The sequence below is a fragment of the Panthera tigris genome, chromosome X, assembly GCF_018350195.1.
Source record: "Panthera tigris isolate Pti1 chromosome X, P.tigris_Pti1_mat1.1, whole genome shotgun sequence".
Lineage (NCBI taxonomy): Eukaryota > Metazoa > Chordata > Mammalia > Carnivora > Felidae > Panthera > Panthera tigris.
The window spans coordinates 54,829,503-54,855,102 of record NC_056677.1 but is presented as its reverse complement, the minus strand read 5'-3'; the positions used below and the strand labels follow the sequence as shown (position 1 = coordinate 54,855,102).

The window sequence follows — 25,600 nt, the reverse complement described above, 5'->3', positions numbered from 1 at the left end:
ATCATAAGAGAATATTATGAAAAATTATATGCTGACAAAGTGGGCAATCTGGAAGAAATGGATAAATTCCTAGAAACATACAAACTAACAAAACGGAAGCCTTCTGGGGATCTTCTCTCTCCCTCTTCCTCTCCCCCTGCTTGTGTGTGCTTGCTTGCTCTCTCTCTCTCTCTCTCTCTCTCTCAGAAAAATCTTAGAGGAGAGCACAGGCAGCAACCTCTGTGACCTTGGCCATAGCAAATTCTTACTAGACACATCTCTAGAGGTCAGGGAAACGAAAGCAAAAATGGACTTTTGGGACTTCATCAAGATAAAAACTTTTGCACAGTGAAGGAAACAAACAACAAAACTAAAAGGCAGTGTATGGAATGGGAGAAGATATTTGCAAATGACCTGTCTGATAAAGGGTTAGTATACAAAATCTGTAAAGAGCTTATTAAATCCAAATCCCCCAATACAAATAAACTGTTAAGAAATGGTCAGAAGGCATGAACAGATACTTTTCCAAAGAAGACATCCAGATGTCTAACAGACATATGAAAATATGGTCAACATCAGATCATCACTCCTCACCAGATAAATACAAAACAAAACCACAATGAGCTATCACCTCATACTTTTCAGAATAACTAAAATTAATAACACAAGAAACAACAGGTGTTGGCGGGCATGCGGAGAAAGGGGAACCCTCTTTCACTGTTGCTAAGAATACAAATTGATACAGCCACTCTGGAGAACAGTATGGAGTTTCCTCAAAAGGTTGAAAATAGAACTACCCTACAATCCAGCCATTGCACTACTAGGCATTTATTCAAAGATACAAAAATACAGATTCGAAGATGTGCACACACCCCAATGTTTATAGCAGCATTATCAATAATAACCAAACTATAGAAAGAGCTCAAATATCCATCGACTGATGAATGGATAAAGAAGATGTGGTGCACACACACACACACACACACAGAAATATTACTCAGCCATCAAAAAGAATAAAATCTTGCCATTTGCAACAATGTGGATGGAGCTAGAATGTATTATGCTAAGTGAAATAAATCAGAGGAAGACAAATGCCATATGATTTCACTCATATGTGGAATTTAAGAAACAAAACAGATAAACATAAGGGAGTGAGAAAGAAAGAAAAAGAGAGAGGGCAACAAACCATAAGAGACTTTTAATGATGGAGAACAAAGTGAGGGTTGTTGGAGGGAGGTGGGTGGGAGATTTGCTAGATAGGTGACAGGTTTTAGGAGGACACGTGTTATGATGAGCATTGGTGTTGTATGTAAGTAATGAATCACAAAATTCTCCTGAAACCAATATTGCACTGTTAACTAACTAGAATTTGAATAAAAATTTGAAAAGACAAAAAAATAAGTTAGTTAGAAAAATACATGATTTAATTCATATGTGCAATTTAAGAAACAAATGAGCAAAGGAAAAGAGAGAAATCAAGCAGCAAACTCTTTTTTTAAAAAATAAGTGTGTTATGTATTTTTGAAAGAGAGCATGAGTGGAGGAGGGGCAGAGAGAGAGCAAGACACAGAATCTGAAACAGGCTACAGGCTCCAATCTGTCAGCACAAAGCCCGACGTGGGGCTGACACCCACGAACCGTGTGATCATGACTCGAGCTGAAGTTGGAGGCTTAACCAACTGAGCCACCCAGGCACCTCCAGACTCTTAACAATAGAGAACAAACTGATGATTACTAGAGGGGGGTAGGTGGGGGATGGGTGAGATATGTGATGGCAGTTAAGGAGGGCACTTGTCATGATGAACACTGGGTGATGTATGGAATTGTTGAATCACTATATTTTATACCTGAAACTAATATAACACTGTATGCTAACTATACTGGAATTAAAATTAAAAAAAAAAGAAATAATGGCTGAGAACTTCTCAAATCTGGGGAGAGATTTAATGAAGCTAATAAGCACTTCAAAATTTCAACCTGATGCAATCTTCTCCAAGGCACTGTCTAAAATTAAAGACAAAAAAGAATTTTCAAAGCAGTAAGAAAAAGAGAAGAAAGGGGCACCTGGGTGGCTCAGTTGGTTGAACGTCCGACTTCGGCTCAGGTCGTGGTCTCGCAGTTCGTGGGTTCGTGCCCCGCGTTGGGCTCTGTGCTAACAAACAGCCCAGAGCCTGGAGCCTGCTTCAGATTCTGTGTCTCTCTCTCTCTGTCCTCTGCTCATGCTCTGCCTCTCTCTGTCTCTCAGAAATAAATAAATGTTAAAAAAATTAAAAAAGGAAAAAGAGAAGAAAATATTCACATCTAAAGGGAACCTATAAGGCTATGGACAGATTTCCCACAGATACCTTTCAGACGAAGAGAGACTTGGTTGATGTTGCAAAATGCTGAAGGAGTAAAATACCAACTAAGAATATGTTACCTTAAAAGTCATCTTTCAGAAATGAAGGATAAAAACTTTACAAAAAAAAAAAAACCAAAAACAAAAAACAAAAGCTAAGGGAGTTTATCAACTCTAGATCTACTTTACAGTAAATACTGAAAGGAATTCCTCAAGCTGAAATGAAAGGACACTAGTAATATAAAAATATATTAAAATATAAAATCTACTGGTAATGGTAAGTATATACTCAAATTAGGTATGTTCGGATTCTGTAATATGGTGGTGTGTTAACCATGTAACTCTAATACAAAAGTTAAAGGACACAAGTGTTAAAATAATTTCAGCTACAATAATTTATTAATAGGTACACAATATAAAGAGAGGTAAATTGTGACATCAAAAACAAAATATAGGGAGATGTAAAATTGTAGAGGTTTTGTATGTGATCAAAGATAAGTTGTTATCAGCTTAAAAGAGATTGTTACATTGATATTTTTGTTTATGGAAGCTTCGTGGTAACCACAAAACAAAAACCTAAAGTAGATACACAAAGGATAAAGTGCAAGGTATCAAAACATACCCATACAGAAAATGATCAGTTCACTCAAAGATAGCAAGAGAAGAAGAAAGGAACAGCAGAATTACAAATGAGCCAGAAAACAATTATAAAGAGATAATTAGTAAATCTTTACCTATCAACAAGTATGTAGATGGATTAAAATTTTCAATCAAAAAGCATAGAGTGCTGAATGGATTAAAAATAAGACCCAGCAATACGCTGCCTAAAAGGGACTCCCTTCAGCTTTAAGGGAACACATAAGCTCAAAGTGAAGGGATGGAAAAAGATGATACCATGCAAATGGAAACTAAAAGCGAGCAAGGATAGCTATACTTATATGAGACAAGGTTAACTCTAAGCCAAAGACTGTAACAAGAGACAGAGAAGATCATTATATAATAATAGGGTGGTCTAGTATCCAAGAGGATATAACCATTATCAATATTATGCACCCAACATTAGAGCACTGAAATATATTAAGTAAATACTAAGAGATCTGAAGGGAGAAATAGAAAAAAAAATAGTAGGGAACTTTTAATACGCCACATTTAACAATGCATATAGATCATCCAGACAGAAAATTAATAAATAAATATTGGACTTGAACTATACCTTAGACCAAATGAACCTAACAGACGTTTATAGAACATTGCATCCAACAGCAACAGAACACACCTTCTCAAATACATATGGAGCTTTCTCAAAGCATAGATGATATACTAGGTCACAAAACAATCCTTAACAAATGTATGAAAACTGAAATTATATCAAGTATCCTTTCTGACTAGAATTATATGAAAGTAGGAATCAATAACACGAGGAAAATTGGAAATTCACAAATATGTGGTAATTAAACAAACACATTCCTGAACAACCAAGGGGTCAAAGGAAGACATCAAAAGGGAAATTAAAACATATCTTGAAACAAATTGCAGTGAAAAAACTGTATCAAAACTTATGAGATGCAGCAAAAGCAGTTCTAAGAGGGAATTTTATGTTGATTAACACCTACTTTAAGACAAAAGAAAAATGGCACCCAAGCTGCCACCCAGCCTTTGTGCTGCTGGAGTTGGTTACCTCCCTGCATGCTCCACATCTGCAGTGCTCACCAACCACAGCACTTAATTATTTGATTTTCCAGTGTGAGTGGTGAGAACAGGAACTCTTGAAGGCACTGTGTGATCTTAGGTAATTAGTCCTTCTAATTCAATTCTGTGGTTCTTGCCTCACACATAAGTATTGACTAGTACTCAGCTAAAGTCTTAAAGAAGATCCCTGCAGCTCTCTAGAGCTCTTTGTGCAGCTACCTCCTCTCTGATATTTTGCCTGGAAAATTCACTTTCTTCTTCTCTCCATACCTGCAACCCACTGTCCTCAACTTAAGCAGACTGATGCCCACCCCCCAAGTTTCCCTCCATATATTATGACTTTCAGACTTTCTCCAGGCTGTAAGCTGGAAATATGGGGATCATTTTTTTTTTTTTTTACTCTCTCTCATGGATCACTGTCTTTTCTTTTTACTGTCTCTCACGGATCACTGACTTTCATTGCCAGATTTCTAATGCCTTGAAAAAGGCACATAACATTGTTACATGTATTTTTTCTAGTTTTTAAATTATTCCTGGCTGAGGATGTAAACCTAATACCTCTTGTCCTATTTTGGCTGGAAATGGAAGTAGCTGTTATGTCTTTTCAGAGGACAGTCTGGCCTTTTATATCACTGTTTTAAATGGGTTTTTCTTTTGAATTTCAGTCAGTGTTTGAATTTCAGTCAGTCAGCAATTTCACTCAGTGTTCTAGTTGCTGGAGATATAGCAATGAACATGATAATATACTTCCAAATAGCTTACAATAGATTACAGCAGCAGACAACAAAAAATAAATAACTACAATTTATCTTGATAGAAAGTAATAAGAAATGCTAGGGAGAAAAAAACCTAAACAAGGAAGGGGGATAGGAGGCACTGCATACAGGGAGGTGTGTCAAAATTTTAGATACATTCACATAGAGGGACTCACTGAGAGGAATATATTTTATCATAACCTACTGAATTCAAGAGAGCAAGCTATACGGATATCTGGAGGAAGAACACACCAGGTAGATTAAACACTCAGTGCAAAGACCCTGGTGTGTAATAAATAGCAAGGAATATTCTTTTCTTTTAATTTTTATTTATTTTTAATTTACATGCAAAATAGTTAGCAACAGTGATTTCAGGAGCAGATTCCTTTATGCCCCTTACCCATTCAACCCATACCCCTTCCCACAACTCCTCCAGGAACCCTCTGTTTGTTCTCCATATTTAAGAGTCTCTTATGTTTTGTCCCCCTCCCTGTTTTTATATTATTTTTGCTTCCGTTCCCTTGTGTTCATCTGTTCTGTGTCTTAAAGTCCTCATATGAGTACTGTCATATGATATTTGTCTTTCCCTGATTGACTAATTTTGCTTAGCATAATACCATCCAGTTCCATCCACGTAGATGCAAATGGCAAGATTTCATTCTTTTTAAATGCCAAGTAACACTGTGTCGTATGTATGTATGTATGTATGTATGCATGTGTGTACACATACAAACATACAAACATACCACATCTTTATCCACTCGTCCATCGGTGGACATTTGGGCTCTTTCCATACTTTGGCTATTGTTGATAGTGCTGCTATAAACATTGGGGTGCAAGTGTCCCTTCTAAACAGCACACCTGTATCACTTGGATAAATTCCTAGTAGTGCAATTGCTAGGTCGTAGGGTAGTTCTATTTTCAATTTTTTGAGGAACCTCCACACTGTTTTCCAGAGTGGATGCACCAGTTTGCATTCCCACCATCAGTGCAAAAGAGATCCTCTTTCTCCGTATCCATCACCAACATTAACATTGTTGCCTGCGTTGTTAACGTTAGCCATTCTGACAGATGTGAAGTGGTATCTCATTGTGGTTTTGATTTGTATTTTCCTGATGATGAGTGATGTTGAGCATTTTTTCATGTGTCTGTCAGCCATCTGGATGTCTTCTTTGGAGAAGTGTCTATTCATGTCTTTTGCCCATTTCTTCACTGGATTATTTGTTTTTTGGGTGTTGAGTTTGATAAGTTCTTTATAGATTTTGGATACTAACAATTTATCTGATGTGTCATGTGCAAATATCTTCTCCCATTCTGTCAGTTGCCTTTTAGTTTTGCTGATTGTTTCCTTCACTGTGCAGAAGTTTTTATTTTGATGAGGTCCCAATAGTTCATTTTTGCTTTTGTTTCCCTTGCCTCTGGAGACGTGTTGAGTAAGAAGTTGCTGCGGCCAAGATCAAAGAGGTTTTTGCATGCTTTCTGCTCAAGAAGTTTCATGGCTTTCTGTCTTACATTTAGGTCTTTCATGCATTTTGAGTTTATTTTTGTGTATGGTGTAAGAAAGTGGTCCAGGTTCATGTTTCTGCATGTCACCGTCCAGTTTTCCCAGCACCATTTGCTGAAGAGACTGTCTTTATTCCATGGGATATTCTTTCCTGCTTTGTCAAAGATTAGTTGGCCATATGCTTGTGGGTCCATTTCTGGGTTCTCTATACTGTTCCATTGATCTGAGTGTCTGCTTTTGTACCAGTGCCATACTGTCTTGATGATTATAGCTTTGTAAAATAGCTTGAAGTCTGATGCCTCCTGCTTTGGTTTTTTTCAAGATTGATTTGGCTATCCTGGGTCTTTTCCGGTTCCATACAAATTTTAGGATTGTTTTTTGTAGCTCTGTGAAGAATATTGGTGTTATTTTGATAGGGATTGCATTGAATATGTAGAATGCTTTGGGTAGTATTGACATTTTAACATTATTTGTTCTTCCAATCTTGAGCATGGAATACTTTTTCATTTTTTTGTGTCTTCTTCAATTTCTTTCATAAACTTTCTATAGTTTTCAGCACATTGGTTTTTCACCTCTTTGGTTAGATTTATTCCTAGGTATTTTATGGTTTTCAGTGTAATTGTAAGTGGGATCGATTCCTTGATTTCACATTCTGTTGCTTCATTGTTGGTGTATAGGAATGCAACTGATCACTGTGCATTCACTTTATATCCTGCAACTTTGCCGATTCATGAATCAGTTCTAGCAGTTTTTTGGTGGAATCTTTTGGATTTTTCATGTAGGGTATCATGTCATCTGCAAAGAGTGTAAGTTTGACCACCTCCTGGCCAATTTGGATGTCTTTTATTCCTTTGTGTTATCTGATGGCTGAGACTAAGACTTCCACAATACTATGTTGAATAACAGTGGTGAGAGTGGACATCCTTGTCTTGTTCCTGACCTTTGGGGAATAGCTCTCACCTTTTCCCCATTGAGGATGATATTAGCGGTGGGTCTTTCATATATGGCTTTTATGATCTTGAAGTATGATCCTTATATTCCTACATTCTTGAGGGATTTTATCAAGAAATGATGCTGTATTTTGTCAAATGCTTTCTCTGCATCTATTGAGAGGATCATATGGTTCTTGTCCTTTCTTTTATGGATGTGATGAATCACATTGATTGTTTTGCAGGTATTGAAGCAGCACTGCATCCCAGGTATAAATCCCACTTGGTCGTGGTGAATAATTTTTTAATGTATTGTTGGTTCCAGTTGGCTATTATCTTGTTGAGGATTTTTGGATCCATGTTCGTCAGGGAAATTGATCTATAGTTCTCCTTTTTAGTGGGGTCTTTGTCTGGTTTGGGCATCAAGGTAATGCTGGCTTCATAGAAAGAGTTTAGCAGTTTTCCTTCCATTTCTACTTTTTGGAACAGCTTCAAGAGAATAGGTATTCACTCTTCCTTAAATGTTTGGTACAATTCCCCTGGAAAGCCATATGGCCCTGGATTCATGTTTTTTGGGAGATTTTTGTTACTAATTCTATTTTTTTACAGGTTATGGATCTATTCAAATCTTCTATTTCTTCCTGTTTCAGTTTTTGTAGTTTATATGTTTCTAGGAATTTGTCCATTTCTTCCAGATTGACCATTTTATTGGTGTATCAATGCTCATAATATTCTCTTATTATCATTTTTATTTCTGTTGTGTTGGTTGTTATCTCTCCTCTTTCCTTCCTCATTTTATTTATTTGGGTCCTTTCCTTTTTCTTTTTGATAAAACTGGCTAGTGGTTTATCAATTTTGTTAATTCTTTCAAAGAACCAGCTTCTCATTTCATTGATATGTTCTACTGTTTTTTTGTTTGTTTGTTTGTTTCAATAGCATTAATTTCTGCTCTAATCTTTATTATTTCCTGTCTTCTGCTGGTTTTGGGTGTTATTTGCTGTTCTTTTTCCAGCTCTTTAAGGTGTAAGGTTAGGTTGTGTACCGGAGATCTTTCTTCCTTCTTTAGGAAGGCCTGGAGTGCTATATACTTCCCTCTTATGACTGCCTTTGCTGTGTCCTAGAGGTTTTGGGCTCTGGTGTTATCATTTTCACTGGCTTCCATGTACTTTTCCTTTCCTCTTTAACTCCTTTGTTAGCCCATTCATTCTTTAGTAGGATGTTCTTTAGTCTTCAAATATTTGTCGCCTTTCCAATTTTTTATTTGTGGTTGATTTCGAGTTTCATAGCATTGTGGTCTGAAAACATGCACAGTATGATCTCGATCTTTTTGTACTTGTTGAGGGCTGCTTTGTGTCCCAGTATTTGGTCTATTCTGGAAAACGTTCCATTGCACTGTAGAAGAATGTATATTCCACTGCTTTAGGATAAAATGTTCTGAATATATCTGTTAAGCCCATCTGGTCCAGTGTGTCATTCAAAGCCATTTTTTCCTTGTTGATTTTCTGATTAGATGATCCATCCATTGCTGTAAGTGGGATGTTGACGTCCCCCTACTATTATGGCATTATTATCAATAAGTTTCTTTATGTTTGTGATTAAGTGATTTATATATTTGGGTGCTACCACATTTGGAGCATAAATGTTTACAATTGCTAGGTCTTCTTGGTGGATAGAGCCCTTGATTATGATGTAATGCCCTTATGCATCTCTTGATGCAGTCTTTATTTTAAAGTCTATATTGTTATAAGTATGGCTACTCCAGCTTTCTTTTGTTGACCATTAGCATGATAGATGGTTCTCCATCCCCTTGTTTTCAATCTGAAGGTGCCTTTAGGTCTAAAGTGGGTCTCTTATAAACAACATACAGATGGATCTTGTTTTCTTATCCATCCTGTTACCCTATGTCTTTTGATTGGACCATTGACATTTAGAGTGAGTACTGAAAGATATGGATTCATTTCCATTATATTGCTTGCAGAGTTGGAATTTCTGGTGTTGTTCTCTGGTCCTTTCTAGTTTTTGTTGCTTTTGGTATTTATTTATTTATTTTCATCTTTTCCCCCTCAGAGAGTCCCCCTGAAAATTTCTTCCAGGGCTTGTTTAATGGTCATGAACTCCTTTAATTTTTGTTTGTCTGGGAAACTTTTAATCTCTCCTTCTATTTTGAATGACAGCCTTGCTGGATGAAGAATTCTTGACTGCATATTTTTCTGATTCAGCACATTGAGTATATCCTGCCACTCCTTTCTGGCCTGCCAAGTTTCTGTGGATAGGTCTAGCAAAGAATGTTCTTAAGAAACTCTACAGTACCTAAACCTATGCTCACAAAATTGTAGCTATTTAAAATATTATTACTAATCATTGTGAAACTGTATGGCCTCAAAACTCCTCTGCTTGCTACTATGCCATATTCTCTCTTTCCTATGTCATGAAATGTTGAGACATGTAGTGCCTTTGATTGTGCTTGCACTGCTTTCTATCATTGTCCAGCTTTTACACAGCGTTTGTGTTCCCAATCATTTAATTTCTGTGACTATGCAGCCTGATGAAATGTCGGGCTCTGACATTTCTCTTTGCACTAATCATTGGGGTTGATTTCATTATTGCATTATTCAATGGTCCCCTTCTTCCCTCACCACACGTGTGTCCTCCCAAAGTGGGTCCACTCTGGCCAAAAGCTCAGTCTCCTCAGAGACAAGAAAGATTCTCAAATACATATGAGACACTATATAAAAATGTAATCATAGCTTCTCTTCTTTTGTTCAGCACTTTTTATATCATATAAGACATTTTGGTTTTCCCCTTTCCTTTTTGAACAAGTAGTGCATACATGGTATGAAATTTTAAAAGATAAAAATGATATAGGAGTGAGAAATAGGTTCCCTCCATCCTTTCCTCAGCCATTCATTATTCCTGTCTTGAAGCAAACACTCTAACCAGTTTATTTGGTATCCTTTCCGAAATATTTGGTGCATTTAGTAACCCTCCACAACCTACCCCTACCCATACAATGTACCTTGACTGCCCTTTTCACCTTATTTTTGTCACACTGTGAGGTAGGTGGTCTTCCCATGTTACAGATAAGGAATCTAAAGCTTAGAGATTGGATGTAATTTGCCTACGGTTTTTCAGGAAGTAAGTGAAAAATCCAGGACTGATATTGCAGTTCTTGTCTGCATTGTTTCCTCCACATTGTAAAGTGCCAGGTCCTATGTGGTAAACAGGAAGGAAGGCCTCTAAACACTTGCTGGTAGCTAGAGTGATTCTTAAAAATCCCCCCCCCAATTCCTTCAGTCATATTAGAATTGCTATGGCGGACTCTAGATGTAATGCTAGTGAGCATCAATTGCTAGTTAGCATTAGGGAGACAAAAATTCAGTCTTTCTAATTGTTTCCTGAAAATGTCCTCCTTTTACAGATCTATTCAGGTCCACCTGAAGAAAGTGCTACACCTCCAGTGCCTCCACCTCGAGTGACAGCAAGAAGGCACAAACCAATCACAATTTCAAAGCGCTTGTTGCGAGAAAGAACAGTTTTTTATACTTCTTCTGTGGATGAACGTGAAGGTCGGTACTGAGGTACACCCTTAGCTTCTTAATAGTGATTAGACACAAAAAGTATATCGAAGAGCAGAAGTGGAGCCATATTTCTCAATATAAATATAGACTTTTTCTAGTACCTGAGCCAGGCAAAGCAAGGTTTGCAAAATTTGTGCCACTGAGAAATCGTTAGTGGATAGGACAGAGATGAACATGTAAAGCCAGATACCATGATCCCTAAGGAGGACAGTGGAAGATCCAAAATGTTCTAAGATATGTACCTCAGTGCATTGAAATGGGTAAACAATGTGTGTTCTGAATGTTCTGACATTTTTTAAAAAATGTTTTATTTTTATCTTTGAGAGAGAGAGAGTGGGCAAGGGGCAGTGAAAAAGGAAGACAGAACTGAAGCAGGCTCTGCGCTGACAGTAGAGAACGTGATGCGGGGCTTGAACTCATAAATGTTGAGATCAGGACCTAAACTGAAGTCGGACGCTTAACCGACTAAACTAGCCAAGCACCCATGAATATTCTCAGATTTTAAATTCAAGTTTAGTTTCCATGGAGGAGTGATCTCAGCAAGTTGACTGAATAGGAGTTTTCTTTGCTGTTTCCCCATGGTGAAATTAATTTGAGCAAACTTTCATGCATGAAAATCCCTTCATAAGAACTATACAATCCAGCTGAGAGATTACAACACCTGAGGGGAGCACAGAAATAAGAAATAGTGCATTGCAGAGGGTAGGGAGGACATTTTAATATTAGACATATCACCCCTCTCCCAAGCGCACACAGCACAGTACAGAGAGAGATAGCCATCCTCTGCATGGGTGAAGGAGAATAAAGTGAACACCTGACTTCACAACCCCAGCAGCAGACCCACCCCAGTGAACCCAATTACCCATCTTCCATTGATCCATCTCCAGGGTGGCGCCCACAGACCTAGGCTCTAGTCCTGCCCCAGCTATTACTTGCAACCCCAAGCTTCAGGACTAACACAGCACCAGGATGTCCCTGTGGCCCCAGCCTGGCCCCTGCAGCCCTACCCTACAGAATGCAACCACAGACCCAGCCTCCAGGCAGGCCTCCTGTAGATCCACACTACAGGTCTGCCCCAGTGCCAGACCAGCCCCCTGGTCCCAGACTGCAAGCTTGCCCCTGAAGATCCAGGCTGAAAGTTTGGCCAACTGATCCAGGCACCAGACCAGCCTACCCAAGGACTCCAGCACTGATCCCACCTGTGTAGCCCATCAGCTGGGCCACCCAAAATCTCTGTTTGCTCTGACTCTAAAGGGTTTTCCTTTCCAATCATCTGTAATGACAGGGAGATGTGCCTATGTCTTCAAATAGACAACCACCAACACAAGACCACAAGACACAAGAATCAGGAATATCCAGGGGAAATGACACCAATAAAGGAGCAAAATAAAGCATCAGAAACTCACCCAAAAGAAGTAGAGATCTATTAACTGTCAGACAAAGAATTCCAAATAATTGTCTGTAAGATGCCTAGTGAACTAAAAGACAATGCAGATTGACCACTAAATAAAATCAAGAAAACAATACACAAGAAGTTCAAGAAAGTGATAGAAACTGTAGGGGAAAAAAAACAAACGGAAAACCTGGAGCTGAAAAATGAGTGCACTGAATAGAGTGCTTTATCACTAAGAAGAAGAAAGGATCATCGAGCTCAAAGATGGGTCGCTTGAAATTACCCAGTCAAGGAACAAAAAGAAAAATAATTGAAAAAAAGTGAAAAAAAACCTTGAGACTTATAGAACATTGTCTAACAAACGAATATATGTATCATGGGAGTCCTGGAAGGAGCAAAGAAAGAAGTGTAGAGAAAGCTTATTTAAAGAAATAATGAGAGAAACTTTGTAAATAAGAGAGGGACATGAACATCCAGATCATCAAAGCCCAAATAAACCCAAATAGATTAAGAATATTTTTCACCAAGACAGATTATAATAAAATTCTCAAAATTCCAAGACAGAGAACTTTGAACACTGCAAGAGAAAAATGAGTCATCACATATAAAGAAACTCCCATGGGCGCCTGGGTGGCTTAGTCAGTTAAGTGTCTGATTCTTCATTTTAGCTAAGGTCATGATCTCACAGTCGTGAGATTGAGCCCAATGTTGGGCTCTGCACTGAGTGTTGAGTCCGCTTGAGATTCTCTCTCCCACTCCCTCTACCCCTCCCCTGCTCTCTCTCTCTCTGTCTCTCTCCCTCTCTCTAAAAAAAAATAGAAATAAAAATAAGTAAATAAAAAACAAACTCCCATAATAATATGAGCAATTGTTCAGCACAAACTTTGCAGGCCAGGAGACAGTGGGATGATATATTTAAAGTACTGAAAGGAAGTTTTAAAAACCTGCCAACCAAGAATAATATACCAGACAAAACAATCCTTCAGAAATGAAGGAGAGAGAAAACTTTTCCAGAAAAAAACAAAAGTTAAGGGAGTTCATCACCACTAGACCTAATTTATAAGAAATGCTAAAAAAAAGATTATTCAAGTTGAGACAAGTGAACACTAACAAGAAGAAAACATGAAAGTATAAAACTCATTAGTGAAGATATAGTCAGATTGAGAATACTCTAATACTATAATACTGATGGGTAAATCACTTTTTAAAAGTTTTTATTTTATTTCCAGTTAGCTAACATACAGCGTTATGTTAGTTTCTGATGTACAGTATAGTAATTCCATACTTCCATACATCACTCCATGCTCATCGTGACAAGTGCAATCCCTAACCCCCATCACCTATTTAACCCATCCCCCATTCCCTTCTGGTAAACATCAGTTTGTTCTCTATAATTAAGAGTATGTTTCTTGATTTGTCTGTCTCTAAATTTTTTCCCTTTGCTTGTTTTGTTTCTTAAATTCCACACGAGTGAAGTCATATGGTATTTGTCTTTCTCTGACATTTTCCTTAACGTGTATATCACTTTTAACTCTAGTACAAAAGTTAAAATACAGAAGTATTAAAAATGAATAGAGCTCTAGTAATTTTTACTAAATACAAAATTTAAAAAGATATAAAGTATGACATCAATAACATAAAATGTAGAGGGAGAAGAAGTTGAACTGTAGTCAAGTGCAGAGATTTTGGTTTGTTGTTGTTGTTTTTTAATATGAAATTTATTGTCAAATTGGTTTCCATACAACACCCAGTGCTCATTCCAACAGGTGCCCTACTCAATGCCCATCACCCACTTTCCCCTCCCTCCTACCCCCCATCAACACTCAGTTTGTTCTCAGTTTTTAAGAGTCTCTTATGTTTTGGCTCCCTCCCTCTCTAAACTTTTTTTTCCCTTCCCCTCCTCCATGGTCTTCTGTTAAGTTTCTCAGGATCCACATAAGAGTGAAACCATATGGTATCTGTTTTTCTTTGTATGGCTTATTTCACTTAGCATCACACTCTCCAGTTCCATCCACGTTGCTACAAAAGGCCATATTTCATTCTTTCTCATTGCTGCCTAGTATTCCATTGTGTATATAAACCACAATTTCTGTATCCATTCATCCGTTGATGAACATTTAGGCTCTTTCCATAATTTGGCTATTGTTGAGAGTGCTGCTATAAACATTGGGGTACAAATGCCCCTATGCATCAGTACTCCTGTATCCCTTGGGTAAATTCCTAGCAGTGCTATTACTGGGTCATAGGGTAGATCTATTTTTAATTTCTTTAGGAACCCCTGCACTGTTTTCCAGAGAGGCTGCACCAGTTTGCATTCCCACCAACAGTGCAAGAGGGTTCCCATTTCTCCACATCCTCGCCAGCATCTATAGTTTCCTGATTTGTTCATTTGAGCCACTCTGACTGGCGTGAGGTGGTATTTCAGTGTGGTTTTGATTTGTATTTCCCTGATGAGGCGCGACCTTGAGCATCTTTTCATGTACCTTTTGGCCATCTGGATGTCTTCTTTAGAGAAGTGTCTATTCATGTCTTCTGCCCATTTCTTCACTGGATTATTTGTTTTTTGGTGTGGAGTTTGATGAGTTCTTGATAGATTTTGGATACCAGCCCTTTGTCCAATATATCAATTGCAAATATCTTTTCCCATTCTGTTGGATGCCTTTTAGTTTTGTTGATTGTTTTCTTTCCAGTGCAGAAGCTTTTTATCTTCATGAGGTCCTAATAGTTCATTTTTGCTTTTAATTCCCTTGCCTTTGGGGATGTGTCAAGTAAGAAATTGCTGCGGCTGAGGTCAGAGAGGTTTTTTCCTGCTTTCTCCTCTAGGGTTTCGATGGTTTACTGTCTCACAATCAGGTCTTTATCAATGTTAGGTTTAGTTTTGTGAGTGGTGTAAAAAAGGGGTCTAGTTTCATCCTTCTTCATGTTGCTGTCCAGTTCTCCCAGCACCATTTGTTAAAGAGACTGTCTCTTTTCCATTGGATATTGTCTCCTGCTTTGTCAAAGATAAGTTGGCCAGACTTTTGTCGGTCCAATTCTAGAGTCCCTATTCTATTCCATTGGTATATGTTTCTGTTTTTGTGCCAATACCATGTTGTCTTCATGATTACAGCTTTGTAGTAGAGGCTAAAGTCTGGGATTGTGATGCTTCCTGCTTTGGTCTTCTTCTACAAAATTACTTTGGCTATTCGGGGTCTTTTGTGGTTCCATACAGATATTAGGATTGCTTGTTCTAGCTTTGAGAAGAATGCTGGTGCAATTTTGATTGGGATTGCATTGAATGTGTAGATAGCTTTGGGTAGTATTGACATTTTAACAATATTTACTCTTCCAATCCATGAGCATGGAATATGTTTTTCCATTTTTTATATCTTCTTCAGTTTCCTTCATAAGCTTTCTATAGTTTTCAGCATACAGATCTTTTACATCTTGGTTAGGTTTATTCCTAGATATTGTATGATTCTTGGTGCAATTGTGAATGGGTCAGTTTCTTTATTTGTCTTTCTGTTGCTTCATTATTAGTGTATAAAAATGCAACTGATTTCTGTACATTGATTTTGTATCCTGAGACTTTGTTGAATTCATGTATCAGTTCTAGCAGATTTTTGGTGGAGTTTTTCGGGTTCCATGTATAATATCATGTCATCTGCAAAAAGTGAAAGCTTTACTTCATTTTGCCAATGTTGATGCCATTGATTTCCTTTTGTTGTCTGATTGCTGATGCTAGGACTTCCAACACTATGTTAAACACCAGCGGTGAGAGTGGACATCCGTATCGTGTTCCTGATCTCAGGGGGAAAGCTCTCAGTTTTTCCCCATTGAGGATCATATTAGCTGTGGGCTTTTCATAAATGGCTTTTATGATGTTTAAGTATGTTCCTTCTCTCCTGACTTTCTCGAGGGTTTTTATTAAGGAAGGATGCTGAATTTTGTCCAATGATTTTTCTGCATCAATTGACAGGATCATATGGTTCCTTTATTTCCTTTTATTAATGTCATATATCACATTGATTTTTTTGTGAATGTTGAACCAGCCTTGCATCCCAGGACTGAATCCCACTTGATCATGGTGAATAATTCTTTTTATATGCTGTTGAATTCGAATTGCTAGTGTCTTGTTGAGAATTTATGCATCCATATTCATCAGGGATATTGGCCTGTATTTGTGTGTTTTTTTTGTTGTTGTTGCTGGGTCTCTGTCTGGTTTCAGAATCAAAGTAATGCTGGCTTCATAGAATGAGTCTGGAAGTTTTCCTTCCTTTTCTATTTTGTGGAACAGCTTGAGAAGGACAAGGATTATCTCTGCTTTAAATGTCTGGTAGAATTCCCCTGGGAAGCCATCTGGTCCTGGACTCTTATTTGATAGGAGATTTTTGATAGCTGATTCAATTTCTTCGCTGGTTATGGGTCTGTTCAGGTTTTCTATTTCTTCCTGTTTGAGTTTTGGAAATGTGTGGGTGCTTAGGAATTTGTCCACTTCTTCCAGGTTGTCCAGTTTGTTGGCATATAATTTTTCATAGTAATCCCTGATAATTGCTTGCATTTCCGAGGGATTGGTTGTAATAATTCCACTTTCATTCATGATTTTACCTATTTGGGTAATCTCCCTTTTCTTTTTGAGAAGCCTGGCTAGAGGTTTATCAATTTTGTATATTTTTTCAAAAAACCAACTCTTGGTTTCATTGATCTGCTGTACTGTTTTTTTTTTTTAATTCTATATTTTAAATTTCTACTCTGATCTTTATTATTTCTCTTCTTCTGCTGGGTTTGGGGTGTCTTTGTTCTTCTGCTTCTAGTTCCTTTAGGTGTGCTGTTATATTTGTATGCAGGATTTTTCTTGCTTCTGGAGATAAGACTGGATTGCAATGTATTTTCCGCTTAAGACTGCCTTTGCTGCATCGAAAATGTTTGCATTGTTGTATTTTCATTTTCATTTGTTTCTGTATATTTTTAAATTTCTTCTCTAATTGCCTTGTTGACCCATTCATTCTTTTGCAGTGTATTCTTTAACCTCCATGCTTTTGGAGGTTTTCCAGACTTTTTCCTGTGGTTGATTTCAAGCTTCATAGCATTGTGGTCTGAAAGTGTGCATGGTATGATCCCAATTCTTTTATACATATGAAGGGCTGTTTTGTGACCCAGTATGTGATCTATCTTGGAGAATATTCCATGTGCACTGAAGAAGAAAGTATATTCTGTTGCTTTGGGATACAGAGTTCAAAATATATCTGTCAAGTCCATCTGATCCAATGTTTCATTCAGGGCCCTGGTTTCTTTATTGATCCTGTGTCTAGATGATCTATCCATTGTTGTAAGTAGGGTATTAAATTCCGCTGCAATTACCGCATTCTTATCAATAAGGTTGCTTATGTTTGTGATTGTTTTATATATTTGGGGGCTCCCGTATTCAGCAAATAGACATTTATAATTTTTAGCTCTTCCTGATGGATAGACACTGTAATTATTATATAATGCCCTTCTTCATTTCTTGTTATAGCTTTTAATTTAAAGTCTAGTTTGTCTGTTATAAGTATGGCTACTACAGCTTTCTTTTGACTTCTAGTAGCATGATAGATAGTTTTACATCCCCTCACTTTCAATATGAAGGTGTCCTCAGGTCTAAAATGAGTCTTTTGTGGAAAGCAAATAGATGGGTCTTGTTTTTGTTTTTGTTTTTGTTTTTTTTTTATCCATTCTGATACCCCATGTCTTTTAGTTGGAGCATTTAGTCCATTTACATTCAGTGTTATTATGGAAAGATATGGGTTTAGAGTCACTGTGATGTCTGTAGGTTTCATGCTTGTAGTGATGTCCCTGGTACTTTGTGGTCCTTGCAATATTTCACTCACAGAATCCCCCTTAGGATCTCTTGTAGGTCTGGTTTAGTGGTGATGAATTCCTTCAGTTTTCGTTTGTTTGGGAAGACCTTTATCTCTCCTTCTATTCTAAATGACAGTCTTGCTGAATAAAGGATTCTCGGCTGCATATTTTTTTCTGTTCATCACATTGAAGATTTCCTGCCATTCCTTTCTGGCCTGCTGAGTTTCAGTAGATAGGTCTGCCACGAGTATTATCGGTATCCCTTTATATGTTAGAGCCTGTTTATCCCTAGCTGCTTCCAGAATTTTCTCTTTATCCTTGTATTTTGCCAGTTTCACTATATGTCATGCATAAGATCGATTCAAGTTATGTCTGAAGGGACTTCTCTGTGCCTCTTGGAATTCAATGCCTTTTTCCTTCCACAGATCAGGGAAGTTCTCAGATATGATTTGTTCAGCTACACCTCCAACCCCTTTCTCTGTCTCTTCTTCTTCTGTAATTCCTATTATACGGATATTGTTCCGTTTGAAGCATCATTTAGTTCTCTAACTCTCGCCTCATACTCCTGGATATTTTTTATCTCTCTTTTTCTCAGGTCCTCTTTTTCCATAATTTTATCTTCTAATTCACCTATTCTCTCCTCTGACTCTTCAATCCTGGCTGTGGTTGCCTCCATTTTATTTTGCACCTTATTTATAGCATATTTTTAGCTCCTCATGACTATTTCTGAGTCCATTGATCTCTGTAGCAATAGATTCTCTGCTGTCTTCTATACTTTTTTCAAGCCCAGCGGTTAATTTTATGACTATTTTTCTAAATTCTTGTTCCGTTATATTGCTTGCTTCAGTTTTGATCAATTCGTTAGTTGTCACTACTTCCTTGAGTTTCTTTTGAGGAGAATTCTTCCATTTCTTCATTTTGGACAATCCCTGGGGTGGCGGGGAACTGCAGGGCACTTCCCCTGTGCTGTCTCCTCTAAGTTGTGTTGGTGGGCGGGGCCACAGTCAGACCTGATGTCTTCCCCCTGCCCACCGCTGGGGCCACAATCAGACTGGTGTGATTAGACTTATCTTCCCCTCTCCCAGAGGTAGGGCTCATAGTGGAGTGGTGTGGCCCCTGTCTGGGCTACTTGCACACTGCCAGGCTTGTGTTGCTGCTCTGATGGGATCTGGTGTATTAGCTGGAGTGGATCCACAAGGTGCACAGGGGCGGGAGGCTCAGGCTTAGCTTGCTTTGTGTTCAGTGGTCTCCTGAGGGAGGCGCCCTGCAGCACCGGGAGGGAGGCAGGTAGACTCGTCAGAGGGATGGATCCACAGAAGCACAGAATTGGGTGTTTGCAAGGTGCAAGCACATTTGGTGATGGGAACTGGTTCCCTTTGGGATTTAGGTTGGGGGGTGGGAGAGGGAGATGGTGCTGGCCAGCACCTTTGTTCCCCGCTGAGCTGATCTCTGTCTTCCAGGGCTCAACACCTCTCTTTCCTGGTGTCCTCTTGCCCTCCCGCTCTCTGAGCAGAGCTGTTGACTTATAACATTCCAGGTGTTAAGTCCCACTGGCTGTCAGAACTCACGGAGTCTGGCCCCTCCACTTTTGCAAGCTAGACTCGGGGAATCCGCCTTGCTGGGCAGGCTGCCCCTCCACCACCCTGGCTATCCTCCCACCAGTCCGTGTAGCACACATGCCTCTCTGCCCTTCCCACCCTCTTCTGTGGGCCTCTTGTCTATGCTTGGCTCCGGAGAGTCTGTTCTGCTAGGTCTTCTGACGGTTTTCTGGGTTATTTCTAGGCAGATATGGGTGGAATATAAGTGGTCAGCAGAATGAGGTGAGCCCACCGTCCTCCTACACCTCCATCTTCTTCTTCTCTATATCCAAGTGCAGAGATTTTGTAAACAAAGTTACTTTGTTATTAGATTAAATCAACGGCTATAACTGTACAAAGTTTTAAACTTTATGATACTCACAAATACAAAATCTGTAGTAGATATGCAAAAGATAAGGAGAAAGGAGTCAAAGTATACACTACAAAAAAATCACCAGGAAAGATAGCAAACAGGAGAAATGGAATACAAAGGAATGAGAAACGATTAACAAAATGCCAATAGTAAGTTCTTAACTACCACTATAGGCATACTTCATTTTACTGTGCTTCACTTTATTTGCATTTCACAAGTACTGTGTTGTTTTTGTTGTTGTTGTTGTTGTTGTTGTTGTTGTTGTTGTTTATGAATAGAAGGTTTGTGGCAACCCTGTATTTAGCAACTCTATTGGCATCATTATTTTTCCCAACAGCATTTGCTCACTTCATGTCTCTGCATCACATTTTGGTAATTTTTGCGATATTTTGAACTATTTAATTATTGTCATATTTGTTACAGTGATATATGATCAGTGATCTTTGATGTTACTATTGTATTTGTTTTGAGGCACCATTAATAGTTTTCATATAGATGGCAAACTTAATTGATAAATGTTGTGTTCTCACTGCTTTATCAGCTGGCCATTCCCCCATATCTATTCCTCTCATCATTCTTCTCTGAGACACAGCAATACTGAAATGAGTCCAATTAAATAACCCTACAATAACCTGCAAGTATTTAAGTGAAAGAAAGAGTTGAAGATTTCTCATTTAAAATCAAAGCTAGAAATTATTAAGCTTAGTGAGGAAAGCATGTTGAAAGCTAAGATAGGCTGAAAGCTAGGCTTCTTGTGCCAAACAGCCATGTTCTGAATGCAAAAACAAAACAAAACAAAACGTAGGAAATAGAAAATGCTACTCCAGTGAATACATGAATGATAAGAAGGCAAAACAGCCTTCTTGCTGATATGAAGACAGTTTCATTCATTTGTATAGAAGATCAGAATAGCCACAACATTCACTTAAGCCAAAGCCTAATCAAGAGCAATGCCCTAACTCTCTCTTCAATTCTATAAAGGCTGAGAGAAGTGAGGAAGGTGAAAAGAAAAGTTTGAAACTATCAGAGGTTCATTCATGAGGATTTTTTTTGTTTTGTTTTTAATTTTATTTATTTATTTATTTATTTATTTATTTATTTATTTATTTTTAAATTTACATAGACATTAGTTACCATAAAGTGTAACAATGATTTCAGGAGTAGATTCCTTAATTCTCCTTACCCATTTAGCCCATCCCCCCTCCCACAACCACTCCAGTAACCCTCTATTTTGTTCTCCATATTTAAGAGTCTCTTATGTTTTGTCCCTTTCCCTGTTTTTACATTATTTTTACTTCCCTTCCCTTATGTTCATCTGTTTCATCTCTTAAAGTCTTCATATGAGTGAAGTCATATGATTTTTGTCTTTCTCTGACTGACTAATTTCACTTAGCATAATGCCCTCCAGTTCCATCCAAGTAGTTGCAAATGGCAATATTTCATTCTTTTTGATTGCCAAGTAATATTCATTGTATATATATACCACATCTTCTTTATCCATTCAAAAATCGATGGACATTTGGGCTCTTTCCATACTTTGGCTATTGTTGCTAGTGCTGTTATAAACATTGGGATGCAAGTGTCCCTTCAAAACAGCACACCTGTATCCCTTGGATAAATACCTAGTAGTGCAATTGCTGAGTCATAGGGTAGTTCTATTTTTAGTTTTTTGAGGAACCTCCATACTGTTTTCCAGAGTGGCTGCACCAGCTTGCATTCCCACCAAAAATGCAAAAGAGATCCTCTTTCTCTGCATCCTTGCCAACATCTGTTGTTGTCTGAGTTGTTCATGTTAGCTATTCTGACAGGTGTAAGGTGGTATCTCATTGTGGTTTTGATTTGTATTTCCCTGATGATGAGTGATGTTGAGCATTTTTTCATGTGTTGGTTGACCAACTGGATGTCTTCTATGGAGAAGTGTCTATTCATGTCTTTTGCCCCTTTCTTCACTGGATTATTTGCTTTTTGGGTGTTGAGTTTGATAAGTTCTTTATAGATTTTGTATACTAACCCTTTATCTGATGTATCATGTGCAAATATCTTCTCCCATTCTGTCACTTGCCTTTTAGTTTTGCTGATTGTTTCCTTCACTGTGCAGAAGCTTTTTATTTTGATGAGGTCCCAGTAGTTCATTTTTGCTTTTGTTTCCCCTGCCTCTGGAGACGTGTTGAGTAAGAAGTTGCTACAGTCAAGGTCAAAAAGGTTTTTGCCTGTTTTCTCCTCAAGAATTTTCATGGCATCCTGTCTTACATTTAGGTCTTTCATCCATTTTGAATTTATTTTTGTGTATGGTGTAAGAAAGTGTTCCAGATTCATTCTTCTGCATGTCACTGTCCAGTTTTCCCATTTGCTGAAGAGACTGTCTTTATTCCATTGGATATTCTTTGGTTCATGAGGTTTAAAGAAAGAAGCCTTTGCCATAACAGAAAAGAGGAAGGTGAAGCAGCAAGCGCTGATGTAGAAGTTGCATCAAGTCATCCAGATCTAGGTAACATAATTAGTGAAGGTGGCAACACTGAACAACAGATTTTCAGTGTAGATGAAACAACCTTATATTGGAAGGAGATGCCATGTAGCATAGCTAGGTGAGAAGAAATCAATGCTTGGCTTCAAAAGATAAGCTCACTCTTGTTATGGGCTAATGTAGCTGGTGCCATTAGGTTGAGACCAATGCTCATTTACAATTCCAAAAATCCTAAGGCAGTCTTCAGTATTACACTAAATCTACTCTGCCTGTGCACTATAAATGGAACAACAAAGTCTGGATGACAGCACATCTGTTTTTATAAACAGATGGTTTACTGAGTATTTTAAGCCCACTATTGAGACATACACTGAGAAAAAGAATACTATCAAGATACTACTGCTCATTGTCAGTATCCAGTGGTCACCCAAAAGCTGTGTATGTTAGAGATGTACAATAAGATTTATGTTGTTTTTCATGCCTGCTAACATGACATCCATTCTATAGCCCTTGGATCAAGGAGTAATACTAACTTTCAAGTCTTATTCTTTAAGATCTACATTTGTAATGCTATAGCTGTCATACAGAGTGATTCTTCTGACGGACCTGGGCAAAGTAAATTGAAAACTTTCTGGAAAGAAAACACCGTTATAGATGCCATTAAGAACATTTTTGGTCATGGGAAGAGGCCATAAAATCAACATTAACAGGAGTTTTGAAGAAGTTGATTCCAACCCTCATGGATGACATTGAAGGGTTCAACATTTCAGTGGAGGAAGTAACTGCAGATGTGGTGGAGATAGTAAGAGAACTATAATTGGAAGTGACTGAATTGCTGCAATTTCACAATAAAACTTCAACAGATGAGGGGCACCTGTATGGCTCAGTCAGTTAAGCATCTGACTTTGGCTCAGGTCATGATCTCTTGGTTCACAAGTTTGAGCCCTGCATCGGGCTCTGTGTTAACAGCTCAGAGCCTGGAGCCTTCTTCAGATTCTGTGTCTCCCTCTGTTTCAGCCCCTCCCCTGCTCATACTCTGTCTTTCTCTCTCAAAAATAAATAAAAAATTATAACTTTTTTTTAAAGAAAAACTTCAATAGATGAGGAGTTGCTTCTTATGGATGAGCAAAGAAAGTGGTTTCTTGATAATCTATTCCTGGTGAAGATGCTGTAAAGATTTTTAAATGACAACAAAGGATTTTGAATATCAATAAACTTAGTTGATAAAGCAGTGACAATGTTTGAGAGGATTGAATCCAATTTTGAAGGAACTTCTACTGTGGGGGGTGCAGCAAGTGCAGGAGGACCTGGGTGCCTGAATGTTGCACAGGTGGGCACAGGAACCTGAAGTCACAGCCACTGCTACCTGATTGGGGGCCTGGGATGCACCACAGGGGCTAAGCACCTTTGGAGCCTTGAGCCCTCCAGTCACAGGGCACACTGTGACATCCCACAGCATGGGAGCATAAACTGTGGTAGGAGTTGGGCCAATGCCAGCAAGTCCTGTTACTACAAGAGCTGGACCAGGGAGTGTGAGTCCACCTGACTTACCTACACCAAATTGGATTTGCCACCTGATGTCTCTGCCACTGACAATGGCTATGAAGTCAGTGGCCTGCATGCAGGTGTGTTGGAAGATGGACTGTCTTTCAATGGTATGCCCTGATCTACGGCCCCAGAGAAGAAGACGAGCTGTGGAACCCAGTTCTTGAATCCCCAGAGCCTCAACTCAGGCTCTCTGACCCAGAAACATAATAGCCTTCAGATCACACATACTAAAAGAGATGCTAAGTGAATGTCTGCAAAATAATGTCACCATTAATGTTAAATAAAGTATCTGACAGGGGGACACAAGTTGAAAATCATGAACTGTATTAACTAGAAGAGTGTCAACTAGAAGGATAGATTGACTTCTTTGGTGCCCTCCACATATTGGATCCAATCAAGAAGTCTTGAATAAGTGAGTGGCCCTTACTGAGCATGATTGCTGCTGAGTTCCTTGAGAGATTGTCTTACCTGGCAGCCAATGGCTGCCTGGGCTTTTGGGATATTCTCAGCCTCCTACTTACCACATAAATGTATTGGCACAGTACTTGCATATGGTAATAAACTGAATGTGCAATTAGTTTGCCTGTGCAACTCCTGCAATATTGTTTTATGTAAAAGTGGTGAGCCAAAGCCACAGGAAAGTTTATGAAACAGAGAAAAGTAGCAGGAATACATTCATTCCCTGGGTAAAAAAGGCTCACATGGGTTCTAAGTTCTCCTGACCATGTTAGCATGCACTGTTTCAGGCCAGCTTATTCTTTCATTCTTCCTTTCTGAATACCACCACCATAAGGAAGCTTACCGTGTTCACTTTAAAGTTGTCTTCCACCTAACTGTAAACCCAGATATAGGAGAAATCAAGAAACAGGAAAACTCCCTGTTATACTTATTTCCTTAGCTCAGTGTGAGACAGATTGATATCAAGTTTCACACAAAATAACCCCACCAACACCCAAAGTGTGTTTTGGGAGGTTTCTAGGATGCAGTCACATCCATTTCTCATCTGCCTTCAATGTCCCCCCTTCCTGGTGTCCATGTCAGCCTCTGTACAACGATATCATGGTCATTGTGATCAACACATCCAACCTAGGATGCCCCTCAGGGCTCAGCCAGGCATTGCATTTTCATAGCTTTCCAGTTCTCTTTGCTTATTCTCTTGAGTGTTCTCTCCAGTTGGGTCATTTGCAATTGTTAATCAAAGAGTGGACACTGCTTGGGGTGCCTGGGTGGCTCAGTCGGTTGGGTGTCTGACTTCGGCTCAGGTCATGATCTCACGGTCTGTGAGTTCAAGCCCCACATCGGGCTCTGTGCTAACAGCTCAAAGCCTGTAACCTGCTTTGGATTCTGTGTCTCCCTCTCTCTCTACCCCTCCCACGCTCATGCTCTGTCTCTCTCTCTGTCAAAAATAAATACACATTAAAAATTTTTAATAAAAAAAAGAGTGGACACTACTTACAAGAGGGAGATAATCCATAAAATATTGGCAGCACGCGCAGCTTCCCTTTTGCCTCTCATACACAGTTCCAGGACTATGCCATTTGCTATCTGTGAAGGAATCACTTTAGAAAGCCATTACCTGGTTAATGTGCATTCACATTGACATTAGACTGATGCTCACTGTGTTAAAAATCAGAGGCAGTGAAAAATGTTTTAAAA

At 38.6% G+C, this 25,600-nt stretch overlaps 1 protein-coding gene across 1 annotated transcript in view; it reads left to right on the top strand.

The window, feature by feature from the left end:
• OPHN1 (oligophrenin 1) overlaps positions 1–25,600 on the top strand; it is a 564,403-nt gene that overhangs the window by 469,081 nt on the left and 69,722 nt on the right. The window contains exon 20 of the mRNA XM_042974015.1: positions 10,613–10,760. Coding sequence (XP_042829949.1) covers positions 10,613–10,760 — 148 coding nt within the window. The remainder of the gene's footprint in view (positions 1–10,612; positions 10,761–25,600) is intronic.